The 23,874-nt window shown below is 43.2% G+C and overlaps 1 protein-coding gene across 10 annotated transcripts in view; it reads left to right on the top strand.

Moving 5' to 3' along the window:
• kif1b (kinesin family member 1B) overlaps positions 1–23,874 on the top strand; it is a 115,838-nt gene that overhangs the window by 33,063 nt on the left and 58,901 nt on the right. For 4 of the 10 annotated variants that reach the window (XM_023991163.2, XM_023991158.2, XM_023991162.2 and 1 more), the window contains exons 3-15: positions 4,654–4,730; positions 5,037–5,216; positions 7,993–8,058; positions 8,635–8,813; positions 11,161–11,272; positions 11,691–11,768; positions 12,036–12,101; positions 12,236–12,253; positions 13,622–13,697; positions 14,196–14,274; positions 14,681–14,823; positions 18,757–18,968; positions 21,100–21,179. In XM_023991163.2, coding sequence (XP_023846931.1) covers positions 4,654–4,730; positions 5,037–5,216; positions 7,993–8,058; positions 8,635–8,813; positions 11,161–11,272; positions 11,691–11,768; positions 12,036–12,101; positions 12,236–12,253; positions 13,622–13,697; positions 14,196–14,274; positions 14,681–14,823; positions 18,757–18,968; positions 21,100–21,179 — 1,366 coding nt within the window. The remainder of the gene's footprint in view (positions 1–4,653; positions 4,731–5,036; positions 5,217–7,992; positions 8,059–8,634; positions 8,814–11,160; positions 11,273–11,690; positions 11,769–12,035; positions 12,102–12,235; positions 12,254–13,621; positions 13,698–14,195; positions 14,275–14,680; positions 14,824–18,756; positions 18,969–21,099; positions 21,180–23,874) is intronic. The other 6 variants (XM_023991161.2, XM_023991164.2, XM_023991166.2 and 3 more) reach the window with 3 other exon arrangements.

Genomic DNA, 23,874 nt, shown 5'->3' with positions numbered 1-23,874 from the left:
GTGAACGCGCCAGTTCAATGCGTGGGCACCTCATGGATGTGATTACTCATTCCTGTCTCCTTCGGCCTCACTTCACATTAGAGTCATCAGACTAAGTTCTGTTGACATCTAGMGGAAGCCGTAGGAAGTGAAAACCCATTCATATCTCTCTGTATTTTCAATGAGAGCTTGGTTGAAAATCTGGCACCCCCAGAATATATCCAAACAGGAAGTGGAACTTCTCAGGTTTTGGCCTGCCATATGAGTTCTGTTATACTCACAGACATAATTCAAACAGTTTTAGAAACTTCAGAGTGTTTTCTATCCAATACCATACTATGCATATATTAGCAACTATGACAGGAGCAGGCCGTTTACTCTGGGCACCTCTGTGCACCTTTCATCCAAGCTACTCAATACTGCCCCTTCAGCGATAAGAAGTTAACAAACCTCCAAACAAGCTTCAGTGCCTTACAACACTCCTTCCGTGGCCTCCAACTGCTCTTAAATGCAAGTAAAACTAAATGCATGCTATTCAATCGATCACTGCCCGCACCTGCCGGCCCGTCCAGCATCACTACTCTGGACGGCTCTGACTTAGAATACGTGGACAACTACAATACCTAGGTGTCTGGTTCGACTGTAAACTCTCCTTCCAGATTCACATTAAGCATCTCCAATCCAAAATTAAATCTAGAATCGGCTTCCTATACAGCAACAAAGCATCCTTCACTCATGCTGCCAAACATACCCTCGTAAAACTGACCATCCTACCGATCCTCGACTTCGGCGTTGTCATCTATAAAATAGCCTCCAACACTCTACTCAACAAATTGGATGCAGTCTATCACAGTGCCATCCGTTTTGTTACCAAAGCCCCATACACTACCCACCACTGTGACCTGTACGCTCTCGTTGGTTGGCCCTCGCTTCATACTCGTCGCCAAACCCACTGGCTACAGGTTATCTTACAAGTCTCTGCTAGGTAAAGCCCCGCCTTATCTCAGCTCACTGGTCACCATAGCAGCACCCCATCATAGCACGCACTCAAGCAGGTATATCTCACTGGTCACCCCCAAAGCCAATTCCTCCTTTGGTCGCCTTTCCTTCCAGTTCTCTGCTGCCAATGACTGGAACGAACTGCAAAAATCACTGAAGCTGGAGACTCACATCTCCCTCACTAGCTTTAAGCACCAGCTGTCAGAGCAGCTCACAGATCACTGCACCTGTACACAGCCCATCTATCTACCTCATCCCCATACTGTATTTATTTATTTCTTGCTCCTTTGCACCACAGTATCTCTACTTGCACATTCATCTTCTGCACATCTACCATTCCAGTGTTTAATTGCTATATTGTAATTAGTTCGCCACCATGGCCTATTTATTGCCTTAACTCCCTTATCTTACCTCATTTGCACTCACTGTATATAGGCTTTGTTTTCTTTTTTTCCTACTGTATTATTGACTATGTTTTGTTTATTCCATGTGTAACTCTGTGTTGATGTGTCGAACTGCTTTGCTTTGCTTTATCTTGGCCAGGTCGCAGTTGCAAATGAGAACTTGTTCTCAACTAGCCTACCTGGTGAAATAAAATAAAAGTTCATCAGGAGTAGTTGAGAAGTGTGGATCATTATTTAAATGTTTTTCTCAAAATAAAGAGTCCCTGTATCCTGCTGCAAGCTTCACATGGATGATGTCACCTTAGCCCCACCCCCAAAGGAAAGAGCATACAGTGAAGAATTATGATTTTAAGTTACATGTGTGTAATTGTGGTCGCTCGCCAGAACTGGGGAAGCCTTATAGGCTACCTCTGCTGTCTATATTGATGAGTACTTTCTGACAGTTTAAATAGTCAACAGGTTCCCATCTCAGTCTGCTTGGGAAGTTGTTCCTCTTCCAACAGACTTGTCTCCCTCCTTTTTCTTTTTTGAAATCCTGGCCCTATTAGAGTGACGCATGGCTAAGGCCAGATGGATACGAGGGAACTATGTTCTACTGCGAGAGAGGGGCAGGGATGCGGAGAGGGAGGGAGTGGGCAGAGGCGCTGTGGCAGGGTGCGTCGTGAGCATGAATCGCCTCCAAGACGAAATAAAAGAACATGCGTTCCCTCCTCTAATGCAGGTTGTAGTGAGTGAGCCATCTTCCTCACTGATGCGGAAGGTCAGCCAGGCCTGTCTTAGCCACAGATTCTGTGGGCTGCTTTCCAGGACACAGATTAAGCCTAGTCCAGGACTAAGAAGCATGCTCACTTGCTAAATGGAGAATCCCATTAAGTCCTTTTTAGTCCAAGATGAGGTATATAATCTGTGTCTGGGATACTGGTCTAGTGTGTCCCAGTCCCAATGATGATAGCTCCCCACAATAATAACCCACTTTCCTCATCTCTTCTCCTTGACTGCCAACTGGAATAGAATTTAATGACGTGCACCCAGACTGGTGTAATAAAACTAAAAGGGACGATGCCCTCAGCCTTTTGACCTGTTGGTGTGGTGCCCTGTGCCCCAGTAAGGCTACATGCTGTATGCTAGACCAGGAACAGATGTGAGAGTGAGCATTGGCTAGCGCTTGTCACTGTCCTCATGCCCAAACCTGGAGCTGGGAGCCTCTCCTGGCCCAGACTCATCATCTGTGTCCCAAATGGCACCATATTCCCTATGAGCCCTGGTCAAAAGTAGTGCACTATAAAGGGAATAGGGTACCAGTTGGGATCTCGCCATCATCAGCCTGTTTTTACTGCTGAGTGGGCGGCGTGGCATTGGAACAGAGCGGAGGCAGTCCTCCTCATTAATAGCCCATGTGGATTGTTCCAGGAAAGGGGTAATAAGTGGTGACTGTAACATAAATCCTGTACATTTCAATTTCCTCCCCCTGGGCTCCGGTTTCCCATTGGACCCGGGTCAAAGGTGAGATTGTGCTTAATTTAGCCCCCTCTCCTCGGTGCCCAAAAAGGAAGGAGACCTGTGACTAGATGATTAGCGAGGATATAATTAAACTCTTACCTGCGCGATTTTGGTACGGCCCTTAAGAGTCTAATATAGGCTACGGAGGCCTAAATCGAGCAAGGTATGCTCGTTGACTATGCAAAGTTGATGGAGTTCGCCTCTCTCTCTCTTCTGAGGAGACCCACTGACATTCTGTTGCCATGTGACATGATGTGCAATCTCCTCCCTCCTCCATATCACTGCATTATTGATCAGTGCACCACCATCTTCTCCACACACACACACACATACTGCAGGGGATTTCTCAGTGTGCAGAGGCCTCTTAAGTACCCTTGTCTGAAGTAGCTATACCCAACTTTAATTGGCCCATTGACTATGAATGCCGTAGTGCTAACACTGGACCTCATTACTGTATTCTAACAACGACTGGGCTCTGGTCAAAAGTAGTGCACTATATAGGGAGTAGGCTGCTATTTGGATCACAAACTGTCTTTGGTATGATGTGATCCTTCAATATAGCTAGCTGGGGTTTTCCCCCAGTCATCTGGGCTGCTGGCGTCGGTTGCTGTTGCCACTCTGTTTGGTTCGTTGCTAGGCCCCGAGCGCACTCTTCACATTTAGTCGGTATCCATTTTTCCGTTTGCCCTGCCCTGCCCTCCACTCCCTGTCCTCCTCTCCCTGACCCACCACTTGGACAACGGAGGTATGCGTTTGTCTGGCTAGCCTCAGCAAAATCCCCTGGATTGGCCTGAAGTCCGGCCAACTTGCGCACAATCTGTCAAGGGGACTTCAAGCAACAACTGGGTCGCTAATATCTTCAAATATCCCCTACAGTATATTCCTCTGGGACTCCCCACTCTACTCTCCTCCCTCCCCTCCGCGAGGGGCTTAGCTTTCTGTTGGTGTGGAAAGCTTGGATATCTGTACTGGTGGGACTAGGAGTACTTCCCAAATGGCATCCTATTCCATACATAGTGCACTACTTTTCACCAGACACCTATGGTGCCTGGTCAAAAGCAGTGGACTATGTAGGGAATAGGATGCCATTTGGGAGGCAGCCTAGCAGGCGTGTTTGACATGCCAGCTAGGCTGGGCAGAGGAGAAATGTGTCATCATTGTCATCCTGTTTACATTGACACGTCAGGTGACAGATTAGCGAAACACATTGCTAGCTTTGCTGTGATGTGTAGAGACAGAGCATGTTACTGTATTGACTTCCCACTGTATGCAAACATGTTTTAGTATTAGTATCTGCGCTGATTCATTAACAGGAACTTTACAGATGCATGATCTTTCAATCACAAGGAAATAGGCAAATATAGTTGCACATGTCTTGCAGTAGATATCTACCATGTTTTGATTTGATGTTATTTGCAGATATCTCATTTGAATTATTTGAAGGTGTTATTTTGTAAAGGGGTAAAGATTTATTACAGAAATGCTAGTATTTTGTGTCTATTACATACATTATAAAAAATATAAATTTCCTTCTTGTATATCTCTGAGTGTAGACAGTATTTATTCTAAGACAAAAATGCATTATTTTTACAAATATAGTAAACTCCAAATAGTTGAAATAGCCCAAACCCTCCATCGTGCATACAATATTTTGCAATACTTTGCACTTGAAGTTAAAATGCAATAAACTGGAAGTGGTCAAACTTATCACACTCTTACACAGTAAATGTTATCAGCCTTGTGATTAATGTTTTTTTCTCCTCCCCAACAGTTATATCCAACCCCAAGAACCCAAAGGACCCAGCAAAGTCCTTCAGCTTTGACCACTCCTACTGGTCCCACACTACGGTGAGTTTGCTTTCCTCTTGCCTTTTGCTGCTTTTATCCTAAATGGCCTCAAATGGCTGCCAAATTGACACATTGCCTAAGCCGAACGGCACACTGTTGAATTGAAACACACCATGGACTGTACTGTAGTTCGACATAAACATACATTTAAGTGTGGTCCTCAGTTGGTAGAGCATGGCACTTGCAACACCAAGGGTTGTGGGTTCTATTCCTGATGGGGCAACCCAAATGAAACAAAATGATGTATGCATGACTATAAGTCTAAAGTACAAGAACATATATTATGTTTCTCTTTCTCTCTTACAGCCAGAGGACCCCACCTTTGCCTCACAGAGCCTTGTGTACAATGACCTTGGCAAGGAGATGCTGCAGCATGCCTTTGATGGCTACAACGTCTGCATCTTTGCCTACGGCCAGACCGGAGCTGGCAAGTCCTACACCATGATGGGCAGGCAGGAGGAAGGACAGGAGGGAATCATTCCCCTGGTATGCTCCTCTCACCTCCAATATCCATCCTCCTTAGCTCTCTTGAATAACTGTGGAAGTTCAATGTTCCAATAACATTTTCACTTGAGCACAGTTGCCTCCTTGATCACAGGCTACCATTGTGGGTGCCATAGAACAGATTCAAGAAATGTCTAAAACAAATTCCATTTATTCTGTTACATTTGTGTTCAGCCTAGATCAGTGGTTCCCAAACTTTTTATAGTCCCATACCCCTTCAAATATTCAACCTCCAGCTGCGTACCCCCTCTAGGACCAGGGTTAGCGCACTCTCAAATGTTGCCTGCCACACACACACACTATACAATACATTTATTAAACATAAGAATGAGTGAGTTTGTCACAACCCGGCTCGTGGAAAGTGACAAAGAGCTCTTATATTATAATAATAATAATCAATAATCTTTCTCTTTATTTAACCATCTTACATATAAAACCTTATTTGTTCATCAAATTGTGAATAACTCACCACAGGTTAATGAGAAGGGTGTGCTTGAAAGGATTCACATAACTCTGCAATGTTGGGTTGTATTGGCGAGAGTCTGTCTTAAATAATTTTCCATTTTAGTTTTCATGCTAGTGAGGGCCGAGAATCCACTCTCACATAGGTACGTGGATGCAAAGGGCATCAGTGTCTTAACAGCGCGTTTTGCCAAGGCAGGATACTCTGAGCGCAGCCCTATCCAAAAATCTGGCAGTGGCTTCTGATTTAAATTACATTTTCACAGACCCGCTTGTTGCAATTTCGATGTTTCGATGCAATTTCGATGTTCACTCTTGTTCAGATATCGGTAAGTGGATTGGAGGCAGGCATGAAAGGGATAACAAATACAGTTGTTTGTTTCGTCTGTTTCTGGAGAGTACCTGCGTAATTGCGCACCCAGCTCACTCAGGTGCTTCGCTATATCACATTTGACATTGTCCGTAACACCTGTGTGTTTTCCTTGTTAACGCAGACAGAAAAGAGCTCCAGCTTCTTAATCATAGCCTTAATTTTGTCCTGCACATTGAATAGGATTACAGGGACACTCCGCAACTATAGATTCAGATCATTCAGGCGAGAAAAAACATCACCCAGATCGCCAGTCGTGTGAGAAACTCGTCATCATGCAAGCGGTCAGACAAGCGAAAATTATGGTCAGTAAAGAACTTTAAGCTCGTCTCTCAATTAAAAAAAAAAAAACGTGTCAATACTTTGCCCCTTGATAYCCAGCGCACTTCTGTATGTTGTAAAAGCATTACATGGTCGCTGCCCATATCATTGCATAATGCAGAAAATACACAAGAGTTCAGGGGCCTTGCTTTAACAAAGTTAACCATCTTTACTGTAGTGTCCAAAACGTCTTTCAAGCTGTCAGGCATTCCCTTGGCATAAAGAGCCTCTCGGTGGATGCTGCAGTATACCCAAGTGGCGTCGGGAGCAACTGCTTGCACGCGCCTTACCACTCCACTATGTCTCCCTGTCATAACATTTGCGCCATCAGTACAGATACCATTAAATGGACTTTGGTGGTCAAGATGTGATGTCACAAAGCTGTCCAGACACTTTAAAAATATTCACTTCTGTTGTCCTGGTTTCCAGTGGTTTGCAGAAGAGGATGTCTTCCTTAATTGACCCCCCATAAACGTAACGGACATATACCAGGAGCTGTGCCAGGACCACCACGTCTGACTCATCCAGCTGTAACGCATATAATTTACTGGCTTGTATGCGAAGCAGTAATTGTTTCAAGACATCTCCTGCCATGTCACTGATGCGTCGTGAAACGGTGTTTGATGAAGGCATTGTCTGTATAAATTTTGCGGGCCTTCCCCCCAGCATTGTCCCAGCCATATCTGCGGAAGCAGGAAGAATGAAGTCCTCCACAATAGTATGGGGCTTGCCTGTCCTAGCCACTCGGTAGCTCACCATATAAGACGCTTCTAGTCCCTTCTTATTAATGATATCTGTTGCTTTCATACATGTCTTGAAAGTCGTCTTTATTCTCGCTCAAAAGACTCTGTGGCTTATTTTTCAAATTGTCATGTTTCGTTTCTAATTGTCTGCGCAAGAGTGAAGGTTTCCTGCGAGAGAGTAACGGTTAATGTGATTGGATGTTAATTATTTGACTAGGCTAACTGTATTTGACATTGTGTTGTTATTTTGCTGAACACTAGATGGTTTAATTTTATTTTTGGCAGTGTAGCGAGGCTACTCAGGCGAGGAAAAAAACCTCACCCAAATGTATAGCCCCGCTGGAAAATATACATGTACTGTTTGAAAATGTGAAGGAATTCTATATTAAAAAAAAATAAAAAAAAAATGTGAATCACATTGCTTACAACATTGCCGACAACATTACTTACCCCAGTTTGGGAATACCTGGCCTAGATCATGTCCTTAGTTATGCTCATATCCTTAGTTATACGAGAACAAGCAAGGCCCAATAGTATTGTACCATTTTATTTCAACCATATTTGGAAGTTTCATGCTGACCATTCACATTGATTGGATACCTGAGTATTCAATTCCGCCCATCCCAAAGAGATTGGAAGTGCTTTGGCTCACAAACAAGCAACCGGTTCTCTCATTGCCAACCTCTTGTATGCATTCCACCTCTCTGCCGGCAGCACTTACTGCATTAAGACATTTCTCCCCTGGTTTTGGCATCTAACCGTCAAGCTATTTGTGTTATCTATCGATCTGCATCTCCTCTCTCTTCCGCTCTTTTTAAATGCTCCTAAATGGCAATAACACATTTCTTCCTCTGTCTCTTAGCTCTGTGAAGAACTCTTTGAGAAAATCAATGACAACAACAAAGACGAGATCTCATTCTCAGTGGAGGTGAGTCCCAGACAGCATTAGGGGCTAAATCCCCCCCCCCCCGAACACTCTCTTTCTTTTCCTTCTCCCCTTACCTCAGCCGCTCCTCACTCCTCTTTCTGATGATGGCCTACCCTCCCAAATTGTAGCCCTGCAGTGACTACCTTGTTCTTATACCCAGAGCAACCTCAAAGTATAGTGGTTTCCCTAGCAATGCATATTAGCTCAGTCTTCCGTGTACTCATCAATGCTTAAGCAAATTCAAGTCTTTGAAATGGAACACCAAGTGATCCATATTGAGCGAATACTGTGACTTCTGCATTACAAAAAGTAGCATTCCAACACTATAAATGGCATTACTACTGATTGAAAACCCTCTCCTTGACTGTCATGTATGTTGATGGTAAAGTTGCCCCTAGACGTTGATCTGGGGTGAGTTTAGCATTAGGATTGGGGGAGGGGAAGTTGATCCTGAATCTGTACGTAGTGGAAACTTCATCCCGTAGCGTTGCTGGATGTTTCTGATGTCAAGGCTTCACTGTAGCTTTAGTCGGCCATGGCCAATAGATACTCATACTGTAATGAAATCACTTCTAGGTCAGCTACATGGAGATCTACTGCGAGCGGGTGCGGGACTTGCTCAACCCGAAGAACAAAGGGAACCTGCGTGTGCGAGAGCACCCCCTGCTGGGGCCCTACGTGGAGGACTTGTCCAAGCTGGCCGTCACCTCCTACAACGACATCAACGACCTCATGGACGCCGGCAACAAGGCCAGGTCAGCGTCAGGACGAGACCTACCCAGGGGCTTTGTCTCAAATGGCACCCTATTTCCTATGTAGTGCACTACTTTTGACCAGAGCCCTATGGGCTCTAATCAAAATTAGGCCCTAAATAGGGAATATGGTGTAATTTGCGATGCACAGAGGAGTGCGTGGGGAGGGAGGTTGTTGGACATAAATGCACACAAATTATCATATAATTTAAGAATCAAATAAGAAACAGTTCTTAAAAATGGATTTGCTTGAAAAGTCATGCTTTTCAGTGAGTTTTTTAAAATCCTATTTTAAGCTGAGTAGTAGTTGAGTCCATGTGGTTGATTGGATTGTTGTTAAAGCAGTAGCTTGGTCACTGTTCCCAAGCTCTCAGGCAGGTATCTCTTCTTTTGGGACAGAGTGTGTGTGTGTGTGTGTGTACACATGCCTACCTTCCTGGCTGTGCAACCGTGTGTGTCACGGGAGTGTGCATTCTCGTGTGGAGGAGTGAACCTTGCTTTAATTTTCTACTGTTGACTCGGAGAGCTTATGTCTGGAATGTGTGTTTTAAAGCCCATATCTCCTTAGTGTATATCCCACATGTTTGTTAGGGTTGGGTGGTATCAAGATTTTCATATCATCATTACCATCCTTCTCTCATCCTGTGATTTACAGTATTACCGGCTTAGTACACAAGGGGGTGCCAAAAAAAGGCCATTGGGCGTCGATCACCAGAATGCTAGCAATATTAGCACAGGTAATAGTGAATTCAATGGAGGCTGCTAGCTAGATATGCGAACAAGCGCAAAAGAAAAACAAATTGCGAAGACAGGCAATCCAGCTCAAAAAGTTAAACGTGTGTGTGTGTGTGTGGGAGCTACCGAATATCTTTTGCGTTTGGACATTTACAAGGGAATGTGAACGAGAGACATTGTGCAAATGAACAAAGTTTTGACCCATTGTTGTCTGAAGAAAGAACAGTACTGGCTATGGAGCAGCATGTGTACAAGCTGTGTCTGTGTGGAGTCTGGAGTCGTTAGTACAATGAACCTGCCTGCTCTGCTTGGAGAAGAGGAGGAGAATGAAGAGAAAAAACACAAGGAAATCAAGATCGCAGTGGCAGCTGTACAGATTTCTCAAACATGGCAGAAAGCTAACACTATGATGCCCCGTCACCTTATTAATTCAGCCACTTGGATAACTAGCACGTTAAACTTAGGGGTTGCGTTAACCTGAAGAAATCTGCGTTTTTCACACAGGAAAAAAATATATAACGGATAAGAAATATCTTGCTGCGTTTTATAAACGCAGATCTAAAATGCTTCTTATTGTAATTTCTGCTCGGCATTAGACAAATTTTATGCTTCAGTTGCACTTCTCCACTCAGATTGGAATTCACGAACGGGCATTCTATTAGCAGACAGCACTCTGACTGATGTGTAGCTACTTTTCTCTGGTACTTTTCGGTTTAGCCTACTTTTCACGGGTAAATTGCAAGATTAACTTTAAGACAAACATTAGAAAGAATGTAGCCATCTACATTTCCTATGATACTCTTTTGGAATATGATGGCCATGCATTGTTTTTGCAAAAAATACCTTGCTTTTTAATTGTAAGCTCATTTATTTGTTTAGCTGCCAACCAAATACCGTTCGACTTCTGTTGTCATCTGATGAAAATTAAGGTATTTTCTGCCGAATGTGTTGCGCTAATGTATTTTCTGTGAATGCAAACTTTAGTACGCCTCTGATCACTCTATTGAAGCAAAAAAACACTGACTTTCAATATAAAACGCGTGCGTCCCTTGTCAATACACAGCTGGACTCACCTGTTCCTGCTTTCTCCGGTTGTGCTATTTACAAATGCTTGACTGGCTCAACTGTTCTGGGTAACTATGGTAAGTTTCATGAAGAATTCAATCTGCTTTACCTCCTAATAAGTTGACTGCAGTTTTTTACTTAAAGTTGCTACAAATATTAACATTTATTGAAAAACGTCAAATTGTTTCGACGGTATTCAAAAACCATCCCGTGGCCATTTCCAAATACCAGATTTACGGTATACTGCCCAAGCCGTGTGTGTGTTAACAGCTTTAAAATGTCTTAACCAGGGATTTGCTTAAATACTGTATTAATGATGTTTTTGATATTTTATTGTAATTATGGGAAATGCAGAAGTACTGAATGTATTGTACGAAAGTCTTTCCTTGAAGAACAATACTCTGAACACTCAATACAGGACAAAAAACGTGTCCATATAAGTCTTACATCAACATTCAAACTATTTCAATATACTTTTTAGATAGCAGTACGATGGGTTTCACATCTTTCCATTTGGTGTGATTCAACTAATGTGTCAACTCTGTTACAGGACGGTGGCAGCCACCAACATGAACGAGACCAGCAGCAGGTCCCACGCTGTCTTCACCATCGTCTTCACACAGAGGAAGTACGACAGTGAGACAGACCTCTCCACAGAAAAGGTGAGAGGAATGGGATCCCAATTTGACCTCCCCACATTTCCTGTGATTATGATGGAGATACAAAGGAGACACTGTCAGTATACACACAATGTCTATTGTAGTGTGATACTATCAGATTTCTGTGTAGAAGTCGCTCTTCAGTTGACTTGACAAAAGTATATGTTTAGGTATAAATTGGTTTAGAATTGCAACTGTTTTGGTTATTAATATTGTATTAGTGTATGCAGTTTGTTATGAACTAGTTGTATTGGGTCAACTATTTAGCTATACCTGCAATTTCCATGATWAGGATATTATTTTTCTTACTGTTTATTTTGAATGTAATTAAAGATAATAATAAAGTGAGGCAATGGATATATTGTTTCTGATGGTGTGTGTGTTAGTCCTAAACTAATTGTTCCCATCTAACCCGTTCCAGGTCAGCAAAATCAGTCTGGTGGACTTGGCAGGAAGTGAGCGAGCTGACTCTACTGGAGCCAAAGGCACCAGGCTAAAGGTAGGACCCTTGTGGCTCAGTTGGTAGAGAATGGCGCTTGCAACGTCAGAATTGTGAATTCGATCCCCGCTAGGGCCACCCATATAAAAAAAAATMATGCATGCATGACTCTAAGTTGCATTGGATGAAAGCATCTGCTAAATGACATTATTATTATTTTGGATATAGGCCACTCTTCAGCAACATACCACAAATACACCAAGTAGCTATGTATTTCTTTAAGGGTCTAATTAAATTGATATTTGCTATGTGGCTTGTCTTTATTAGGAGGGAGCCAACATCAACAAATCTCTGACCACATTAGGGAAGGTCATCTCTGCCCTGGCTGAGGTGGTGAGTACTGTCTGTCTCCATCTCTCTCTCTCTCCTTCCTCTATCTCCCCCTTCCTCCCTCGCTCTCCCTCTGTTGTAACTTGGTCTGCTCTTCTGTTCTTTCCCTCTTCCCCTGGTGTTACTTGCATACCCAGGATTACACTACCAGCAAGGTAAACCCTTTGTGTGTTCAGTCATTCCAAACCACTGATCCCTCCAAAAAGAGACGGGTTATGGCAATATTTTATCATTTTGTCACCTGACCATTTTTCTCCATTGACTCATCACCTTTATTTGATCTGCAATGGACCCGGACTATCTGCATGGAACCCATCTTGCACTGACTCTATGCCCCTCACAAGACTATGTATACACACACTACACTGACACTCACACAAAACCCACACACTTTCACATACACACGCCACACACACGCATACCGACACAACACACACATACGCACACATGTACTTTCACACTCATCATATGCTGCTGCTTCTCTTTTCTTTATTTTACTCTAATGATACACTGAGTGTACAAAACATTAGGAACACCTTCCTAATATTGAGTTGCACCCCCCTCCCCCCTTATGCTCTCAGAACCACCTCAATTCTAAACCAATTCATCGGGGAATGMACTCTACAAGCTGCCGAAAGAATTCCACAGAGATGCTGGCCCATGTTGACACAAATGCTTCCCACAGTTGTCAAGTTGACTTGATGTCTTTTGGGTGATGGACCATTCTTGAGACACATGGAAAACTGTTGAGCGTGAGAAACCCAGCAGCGTTGCATTTCTTGACACAAACTGGTGRGCCTGGCACCTACTACCATACCCCGTTCAAAGGCACCTAAATATTTTGTCTTGCCCATTCACCCTCTGAATGGCACACATACACAATCCATTTCTCAATTGTCTCGAGGCTTTAAAATCCTTCTTTATCCTGTTTCCTCACCTTCATCTACACTGATTGAAGTGACATCAATAAGGGATCATAGCTTTCACCTGGATTCACCTGGTCAGCCTGTCATGGAAAGAGCAGGTGTTCTTAATGTTTTGTACACTCGGTGTATACCCTGATGCCTAGTCGCTTTACCCAGCCTTCATGTACATATCTACCTCGTACCCCTGCACAGTGGTTTGGTCCTGGTACTCCCTGTACATAAGCTCCATTCTTGTGTATTTTATTCCTCTTCTGTTACTATTTTTAGCTCTATGTCGTTGTGAAGAGCTCGTAAGCAAGCATTTCACAGTAAAGTCGAAGCCCATTGTATTCAGCGCGTCTGACGGATACTATTTTATTTGACTTTTTGGAGGAACCAACACAATCTTTGCACTGGAACAAAATCATCAGAAATCAGGCCTCTATTCCTTCTTCACCGCCGCTAATGCACTTAGTGTGAAGATGCTGCCATTTTACAGTAGACTCTCCCTTCAGCCTCTCCTCCCATCACTCCTTCCATCTTATATTGGGAAACTAACATCCATCCATCCATTTCTGTTTGTTCACCACCTTCTAACATTGGTTTTGTTTGACACAGAGCAAAAAGAAGAAGAAGACTGACTTTATCCCGTACAGAGACTCGGTTCTGACATGGCTGCTTAGGGAGAACCTAGGTAAGAATAGATAAATCATGCCAACTATGTAACTGCATTATCTGTGAAATACATTCAGATTCTAGTGACCGTAATGTATGTAAACCATTAAGCGAATGGCATATGCCTGTCAGTCAAGATGAAAACATGTGTATACTGTCACATGGTGAAAAAATATTACTCTACTTCTCTTTTTTWAAATTTTTATGCAAACTATTTCAACATAATTAGAAGTCTCATTGGGCATACTTGTGTGTATATCCAAAATGCACATTCACCTGTCATTGGGAGCACATTTACAATGTATCAGCTCAATCTAAGAAAAAAACTGTATAGCAATGAGTATCCATACAATAACACTGTAGAGTTAAGCTATCCCAAAGCAGAGTTAAGCTTTTTTTGATGCTTTCATGGGAATGACCTTGTATGCACCTTGTCATGTAAATTATTTTGTACGCGATTTGTGACAAGGGAATTAATTTGTTCCAATCTCTTTCTCTCTCTTTTTCTCTCACTCAGGTGGAAACTCCAGAACAGCCATGGTAGCCGCCCTCAGTCCTGCAGATATCAACTATGATGAAACCCTCAGCACACTTCGGTAGTGCTCACCTCTTTGAAACAACACAAAATGCAATATTACAAAATACAATATTACTGTAAAATTTTGTTCATATTTAGCTATTTTACTGTATGGTTTCATTGTTACTGTGATGCAGAGTGAGATTTGGTGGGGCTAAATACATTCGTAGTTATTATAATCATTGTCTTAAGTCAGATTTTTCAGGAGACAATGAGCGTATTTGAGTTGACTATCTGTAATGCATTGTGGGTAAATAGTGTCTGAKTGACTGATCTACATAGTAATGAGTAGTTATTTATGAGGCAAGTGATTTGTAGGTCAGTCAGTTGGCATTTGCCTTCAACATCAGCTGCAATGACGAACAAGCCCAATTCTACGTCAATATGATTTGTAGTAAATGTGTTTTGCTTACTTCCTTTGCTAGCTACGCTGACCGGGCCAAGCAGATCAAGTGCAATGCCGTCATCAACGAGGACCCCAACAACAAGCTTGTGCGCGAGCTGAAGGATGAGGTGACACGGCTGAAGGACCTGCTCCGCGCCCAGGGCCTGGGAGACATCCTGGACAGTGAGTGTGCCACATCACAATGCCACCTTCAGTCACAAAGTCTACATTTCAGACGAGCATTTCGTCCTTTCAGACGAGCATTTCGACCTCTCTTTTCTCCCGAAGTGTGCACTTGTTTACTTCCCTTCATGGATTTGAAAGGAAATTATATATGGAAAGTCTTTCTAGACCAGTCYAATGCTTTAAAATGTGTGGGGAGTAGTGAGCGAATGCACACTTCAGAAGGAAGGAGAGACTATTGGGATGTAGTCTTGTTCTCAGTGGCCCAACACAAGCTGGCAACATCCCCTCTCTCTCTTCTTTACTCTGATCTCCTTTCTCTAATTCATCATCTTTGTATCCGTTGTTACCTGTACACTACTGCCTGTTCTCTACATGCCAAACTAGATGTAGCATGACATTGAAATCGTACCTGTCGTGTCATTTTTTTATCTCTAATATGACGAGGCATGATTATTGTTTTGCAATAAATAAGCACACGATATATGTTAGATATTGATTTCTTGAAGTAAAGACATTCAAAAACATTAATTTTGGGCTCCCGAGTGGCGCAGCGGTCTAAGGCACTGCATCTCAGTGCTTGAGGCGTCACTACAGACACCCTGGTTCGAATCCAGGCTGTATCACAACCGGCCGTGATTGGGAGTGCCATAGGGTGGCGCACAATTGGCCCATCGTCGTCCGGGTTTGGCCGGTGTAGGCCGTCATTGTAAATATGAATTTGTTTTAAATATAGGTTAAATAAAATAACTTTAAAGACTGTTGATTGGTACACACTAAATCCCCAATGTATGCATCTTAGATGGTAGTTTATGGCAATGGTTTATGTTCATATTACAGTAGCTACACATACATATATAGAGGGGGGTTATTAGATGAATTAGAGACATAACACGTAATCTCATTCATGTGTGATTTAATGAATAATCCACCGTTTAATGTCGACTGCATGTTTAATGTCATCTCATCCTCATCAAGCAATCTCCTTTCCTTCTGCCCAGTCAGAAATGTCTTTAATCTTTGCCTCCCAGTTAACTTRGTCTACTAGTCTCCCCTCTGATCCTTATCTTCTTCCTGCTGCCCCTCAGTTGAGCAWATGGGTGATGATTGCCCTGGAAGTGGAAGCAAATGTGTGTATATTTGTGGTGGGGTTCACTCTCTCTCTCACTCGCTCTCGCCCCTTTTGCTACTGATAGCTAACCATTGCTGTTGCACCCACCCTTTTCCTGAAAACAACCCTCCTGGTTTTGCATGTAAATGCGAAAGATGATAAGCCTAATTGTACGGATTCTCAGACGTGCAAGGGTTTTGATTACATGCTATTTGGGAAGGGTTAGAATGCCACTAGGTTAGCATGCTTTTGCGCTTGCTATTTGTTTTTAATGATGGGGGTGAGGCAGAATTATTAGCAGACTCAAATCCAAATACACACAAGTATGTGGACACCCCTTAAAATTTGTGGATTTGGATATTTCAGCCACACCCGTTGCTGACAGACATTGGCAGTAGAATGGCCCATACTGAAGAGCTCAGTGACTTTCAACATGGCACTGTCATAAGATCACCATGCGCAATGCCAAGCATCGGCTGGAGTGGTGTAAAGCTCCAATGCATAGTGCCAACTGAAGTTTGGTGGAGGAGGAATAATAGTCTGGGGCTGTTTTTAATGGTTCAGGCTCGGCCCTTTAGTTCCAGTGTAGGGAAATCTTAACGCTACAGCATACAATGATATTCTAGACGATTCTCTGCTTCCAACTTTGTGGCAACAGTTTGGGGAATGCCCTTTCCAGTTTCAGCATGACAATGCCCCCATGCACAAAGCGAGGTCCATACAGAAACAGTTTGTCAAGATCGGTGTGGAAGAATTTGACTGGCCTGCACAGAGCCCTGACCTCAACCCCATCGAACACCTTCAGGATGAATTGGAACCAGTGGAGGCTGCTAAGGGGAAGACGGCTCATAATAATGGGTGAAATGGAGTCAATGGAATAGTTTGATACCATTCCATTGACTTCATTCAATGGGTGGCAGGTAGCCTAGTGGTTAGAGCGTTGGACTAGTAACTGAAAGGTTGCAAGATCGAATCCCCCAGGTGACAAGGTAAAAAATATTTAATTCTGCCCCTGAACAAGGCAGTTAACCCACTGTTCCTGTGTTCTTAATTGACTTGCCTAGTTAAAGGTTCAATTCCTTTATGTGGAAAGCCTTCCCAGAAGAAGGCTGTTATAGCAGCAAAAGGGGGACCAACTCCATATTAATGTCCATGATTTTGGAATGATATGTTCGACGAGCCGGTGTCCACATACTTTTGGTCATGTGGTGTATATCCCAACCAAGGCAATAGACAATATCGTGCTTTAACTTCTAATGCCATCTTAATAACTTGTCTTTTCCCCCCACCCACATCATTACTTACCATCTTTGAAAACTTTTTTTTCTTTTTTTCTTGCCGATGAAGCTTGTGTTGTTTTACTAATTATCCATTGCAGGTGACAATGTTCAAGACATTAGAATGCTACTAAGTTCTCAAATTGAAGCTTTGAGCTACAGGAGGAAAGGTGCATGCTCTCATTTCTATGTAGCCGATTAGATGTGTGTTATCTAGACGTTTGCTGTGTTTCGACGGAATTCAGTCCTCTTGTAGCTAGCATATGCTTTATTTTAGCTGTATTCCCCAAACTCCTTACCCTTTCCCCCTCTCCTCCACATTGTCATTATACTCTCTGGTAAAAATTTTTAGTGTATGTGCTCCGTACTATCTGCATAATATGACGTTGCAAAATCTGCCAGCATGGGAGCATAACGAAATAGATGGTAATGCGCTGCTGCTCTGTGGCCATTTTTACCAAGTATTTTCACCACATTTCCTATCATTCAATTTTTAGTCAATATGTGGAGGTTTCAGTCTGTCATAAGAGACCCTGTCTTCCTGTGAGGTTTAGAGGGCAGTCACCTGAAATGCCCTTGAGGCCATTTTGTAGAGAGGAGCCGGCTGACATTTAGACAGGCGGCTCTGTCTGTCAGTGTGTGTGTGCGCGGGTGTGTTTTCACTTGTTCTTGTTTGTGGGGTAAGTTGAAGTGACTCTCACTGCAGTCTGAACTTTGGCAGCATGTGTCTCCATCTATATCACTTCCAAACAGTCATCCCGCCCCCCTCCTCCTCCCTGGTCCTCTGGCTGCCTATAACCCCCCTGGTCCTCCCTGGCCCTCTGGCTGCCTATAACCCCCCTGGTCCTCCCTGGCCCTCTGGCTGCCTATAACCCCCCTGGTCCTCCCTGGCCCTCTGGCTGCCTATAACCTCCCTGGACCTCTGGCTGCCTATAACCCCCCCTCCTCCTCCAGTTGGTACATGTTAGCAGTTTTCACACCAGTATATATTTTGGAGTTAAAGAAACAAAGTTTCTGTTTAGGTACAATACATTACCATTATGACATATCCTACTTAGTTATCTGTCACTGATTGAAGTTGGTAGGTGCATTTGAAATGCGTTTTGCCATTCAAATTTTATTCCCAATTGTAATGATAGATGGAGGCATCTGTTCATTGGCCACAATAATGTGTGTCCTTTTTAAGATTATAAGTCCTGCAAATTCTCTGACAATTTTTTTTTTGTGGCCATCGAACATAATGAACAATTCAATTGTCATTTTGAGAGACGTTGAATGGAATGGTTTACCGATTTTCAACAAAAACAACGTCTTAACTTTTTAACCACCTGGGGAGAAAACTGCTGCTCTGTAACTGACTATTGTGCTGGTTGTCTGTCTTTTATCCTTTGATGTGCAATGTATGTCTTACACTGGTCTTTCCTCCTTTGTTCTTCTGTCTCCCTGTCCCTCTCTCTCTCTTCCCCATATTCTCCTTTTCCTGTCATTTTTGTGACCCTCCTCCCTTTCCCGGGACCCTGCCTCTCTCTCCTCTTGTTGACTCAGACCTGAAAGACATACACAACAATAAGCATAGATACTTGCTAGCCTCAGAGAACCAACGCCCTGGCCATTTCTCCACAGCCCCTATCGGTTCCCTGACAGCCTCGCCGTCCTCTGGCTCGCTCTGCAGCCTAGTTGGCCCACAGTCGGTCACCAGTATCCAGGAGCGCATCATGTCCACCCCGGGAGGGGAAGAGGCCATCGAGAGACTCAAGGTACAGTACCCCCCCCCACCCCAGTACTAGCTACACTGAACAAAAATATAAACACAAAATGCAACAATTTAAAAGATTTTACTGAGTTACAGTTCATGTAATGAAATTAGTCAATTTAAATAAATAAATTAGGTCCTAATCTATGTATTTCACATAACTGGGAATACAAATGTGCATCTGTTGGTCATAGATACCTTTTAAATAAGAAGTTAGGGGTGTGGATCAGAAAACCAGTCAGTATCTGGTGTTACCACCATTTTCCTCATGCAGCACGACACATCTCCTTCGCATAGAGTTGATCAGGTTGTTGATTGTGGCCTGTGGAATGTTGTCCCACCTCTTCAATGGCTCTGATCTGCGGTTGTGAGGCCGGTTGGACGTACTGCCAAATTCTCTAAAACGATGTTGGAGGCGGCATATGGTAGAGAATTCAATTCTCTGGCAACAACTCTGGTGGACATTCCTGCAGTCAACATGCCAATTGCTCGCTCCCTTAAAACTTGACATTTGTGGCATTGTTGTGTGACACAACTTCACATTTTAGAGTGGCCTTTTGTTTTCCCCAGCACAAGGTCCACCTGTATAATGATCATGTGGTTTAATCAGCTTCTTGATATGCCACACCTGTCAGGTGGATGGATTATCTCGTAAAGAGGTGTTGTAAATAAATTTGTGCACAAAATTTGAGAAATAAGCTTTTTGTGGTTTTGTAAAATTTATGGGATCTTTTATTWCAGCTCATGAAACATGGGACCAACACTTTACATGTTGCATTTTTATATTTTTTACATTTAAATTCCTAATTAAATGGTATTGAAATGGATGAGACCCCTAAACTATGTAAGGAAATAAACAGTGGAACTAAACCAATATAGTCCCTATCTTTCCCGATTTTAAGTGAAAAGATCGGAAGTCCAGAATTTCCCCATGTTCTTAGTCTGTTTTCTCAAATGGAAGCCCTCTGAAGATGTAAGAAACATGCATGGAGGGATATAATATTAGTGTGAAAACTCAGCTTGGAAAAGTGCAGCAATTTTGTTAAACAATGGATCTGTCCATTTGATGTCAAGACCCTTTTGGGAAAGCGGCCCTCTTACTAATATCTTCCTCTCAAGCTATCAGTGTTCAGCTGTTCTTTTATATCTTCCCTTGGCTTTCCCTCTCTCACCCTCGTTAGCTGTTGAGGGAGCACATAGGATGGCAACATACAGCCATTACGAGCTGCAGTTTCCATGGCTACCGTGGTGCCAGTCTGTCATCCAATGACGTCGGGCGCCGACGCAGATGGGGAGGAAATAGGACCAAAATAGATCTGGTCTTCGTGGCCATTAACCGTAAAAAGCGTCAGAAAATATCCTGAGTGCACACTGCGTGCTCATATTAGCACAGTGAAATAAATTGGTCATCAGGATCATATGTCTGCTCCTAGTTTGACATTCAACTGATAATAGAACTTAGTGTTGCCATGTGTCTTTGGGAGATTCATCTATCATAAGCATTGTGTAACTGAATATATTTTGCTGATTTCATGTGCCTCCCTCAAACAAAACATTTTGTAAAAGATGTTAATCTACTGAATCTCCTTCCGGTGGCCCATCCATGAGCCGTACATGCGTCGCAAATGGCACCCTATTCCTTTTAATGCACCAACCTTTCATCAGAACCTTTTGGGCCTTGTTCAAAACCAGTGCACTCTCAGGGAATAGGGTGCCATTTGGGACGCAACCATGGACTTTTTATTTTGAGCCAGGGGACAGTGTCTGTATCCAGAACAACAGATGGTAGGGGTGTTAACCCTTTACAAAGGATGGAGTTGAATTTATTGGCTAATGGCCATACTTCCTGCTTTTAGAGCCAGATGGTCGTGAGCAAGCCAGTGGTGCTAGTAGGGATGAACAAGGAGAGAATAACACAATGGCAGGACTAGGGAGCACATGACATTCCCAGGTTTTGGGTGTTTTGGCTTGACCCCCAGTTAAGTCTTGATATTCTCACCATAAGATTTTGTGTGAGTAAAGGTCTTCAGGATATAGAACCTAATAAGGAGGTGATTTTATCATGTTAGGTGAACCAAATAATAACAGTATGCTAAATGTATTATTTTTCTTGCCACTCCCCAATCTGTCCTCAGGAATCTGAGAAAATCATTGCTGAGCTCAATGAGACCTGGGAGGAGAAGCTTCGGAAGACCGAGGCAATACGAATGGAGAGGTCAGTGGAGGGTCAAAGCCCCATGATTCCTTTTTGTTTCTGTCCTTTCAAATGGGACACTTTCAGTGAAAGGCTGTATCCCGATTCTCCACCCTTCTTCTGAAATGTGCCTTATCCATCTGTCACACTCTCCTTTCAGTGTGCTTCTTTCTTCCTTTCTTTCCTCTGAAAATAGAAGCATGTTTAAGGGACAGGAAGGAAGATAGAATATATACAAATTTGCTCATCCACTGATGTATGTCAGGTGGAGACAATTGTTTGGTTTGTATTTCATTGCGTGACAACTTTAGTTGATAGAACGCTGTCACAAAGCGTATCATGGTAAAGATGAACACTAGCACCCAAACACTTAATGACCTATACTGAGGACATACCCAATACACATTCCTATATTTCTCTATGTATTGTGTGATCATTATGCATCTTCCTGCAATCTCTTAAAGTAACACCAATTTAAATTCCTAGCGACAATTTATTGCATGGTGGTGATAACGTTTTCAGTTCAGATTCTACTGTAAAGAATGTAACCAGCCCCACCACCAATGTAATAAGGGGCACATGGACATGTTTCTAACATCACTCTCCTCTAGGGAAGATGTGTTTATAACATCACCCTCCACTCTCTCCTCTCCTCTAGGGAAGATGTGTTTATAACATCACCCTCCACTCTCTCCTCTAGGGAAGATGTGTTTATAACATCACCCTCCGCACTCTCCTCTAGGGAAGATGTGTTTATAACATCACCCTCCACTCTCTCCTCTAGGGAAGATGTGTTTATAACATCACCCTCCACTCTCTCCTCTCCTCTAGGGAAGATGTTTATACATCACCCTCCACTCTTCCTCCTAAGGGAAGATGTGTTTATAACATCACCCTCCACTCTCCTCTAGGGAAGATGTGTTTAAACATCACCCTCCACTCTCTCCTCTAGGGAAGATGTGTTTATAACATCACCCTCCACTCTCTCCTCTCTAGGGAAGATGTGTTTATAACATCACCCTCCACTCTCTCCTCTAGGGAAGATGTGTTTATAACATCACCTCCACTCTCTCCTCTAGGAAGATGTGTTTTATAACATCACCCTCCCTCTCTCCTCTAGGGAAGATGTGTTTATAACATCCCTCCCCTCTCTCCTCTAGGGAAGGTGTGTTTATAACATCACTCTCTCACTCTCCTCTAGGGAAGATGTGTTATAACATCACCCTCCACTCTCTCCTCTAGGGAAGATGTGTTTATAAAATCACCCTCCATTCTCCTCTAGGGAAGATGTGTTTATAACATCCCCCCCATTCTCTCCTCTAGGGAAATGTGTTTATAACATCACCTCCACTCTCTCCTCTAGGGAAGATGTGTTTATAACACACCCTCCACTCTCTCCTCTAGGGAAGGTGTGTTTATAACATCACCTCCACTCTCTCTCTAGGGAAGATGTGTTTATAACATCACCCTCGCTCTCTCCTCTAGGAAGTGTGTTATAACATCACCCTCCACTCTCTCTAGGGAAGATGTGTTTATAACATCACCCTCCCTCTCTCCTCTAGGGAGGATGTGTTTATAAATCACCCTCCCTCTCTCCTCTAGGGAAGTGTGTTTATACATCACCCTCCCTCTCTCCTCTAGGGAAGATGTGTTTTATAACATCACCCTCCCTCTCTCCTCTAGGAAGATGTGTTTATAACATCACCCTCCCTCTCTCTCTCTCTAGGGAAATGTGTTTATAACATCACCCTCGCTCTCTCCTCTAGGGAAGATGTGTTTATAACATCACCTCCGCTCTCTCCTCTAGGGAAAATGTGTTTATACATCACCCTCCACTCTCTCCTCTAGGAAGATGTGTTTATAACATCACCCTCCGCATCTCTCTCCTCTAGGAAGATGTGTTTATAACATCACCCTCCGCACTCTCTCTCCTCTAGGGAAGATGTGTTATAACATCACCCTCCGCTTCTCTCTCTCTTAGGGAAGATGTTTATAACATCACCCTCGGTCTCTCCTCTAGGGAAGATGTGTTTTTATAACATCCACTCTCCCTCTAGGGAAGATGTGTTTATAACATCATACTCTCTCCTCTAGGGAAGAGTGTGTTTATAACATCACCCTCCGCTCTCTCCTCTGGGAAGATGTGTTTATAACATCACTTCCGTCTCTCTCTAGGAAGATGTGTTTATAACAGCACCCTCCACTTCTCCTCTAGGGAAGGTGTGTTATAACATCACCCTCCACTCTCTCCTCTCCCTAGGGAAGATGTGTTTATAACTCACCCTCCACTCTCTCCTCTCTAGGGAAATGTTATAAACAATCACCCTCCACTCTCTCCTCTAGGAAGATGTGTTTATAACATCACCCTCCGCACTCTCCTCTAGGGAAGAGTGTTTATAACATCACCCTCCCTCTCTCCTCTAGGGAAGATGTTGTTTATAACATCACCCTCCTCTCTCCCTCTAGGGAAGATGTGTTTATAACATCACCCTCCTCTCTCTCCCTCCTCTAGGAAGATGTGTTTATAACATCACCCTCCACTCTCTCTCTCTAGGGAAGATGTGTTTATAACATCACCCTCCGCTCCTCCTCTCCTCTAGGGAAGATGTGTTTCATCACCCTCCACTCCTCTCCTCTAGGGAAGATTGTTTATAACATCACCTCCACTCTCTCCTCTAGGGAAGATGTGTTTATAACATCACCCTCCACTCTCTCC

Source organism: Salvelinus sp. IW2-2015, linkage group LG7 (genome assembly GCF_002910315.2).
Source record: "Salvelinus sp. IW2-2015 linkage group LG7, ASM291031v2, whole genome shotgun sequence".
Classification (NCBI taxonomy): Eukaryota; Metazoa; Chordata; class Actinopteri; order Salmoniformes; family Salmonidae; genus Salvelinus; species Salvelinus sp. IW2-2015.
Note: the sequence above shows the minus strand (reverse complement) of the source record. Positions and strands in the feature narration are given on the sequence as shown.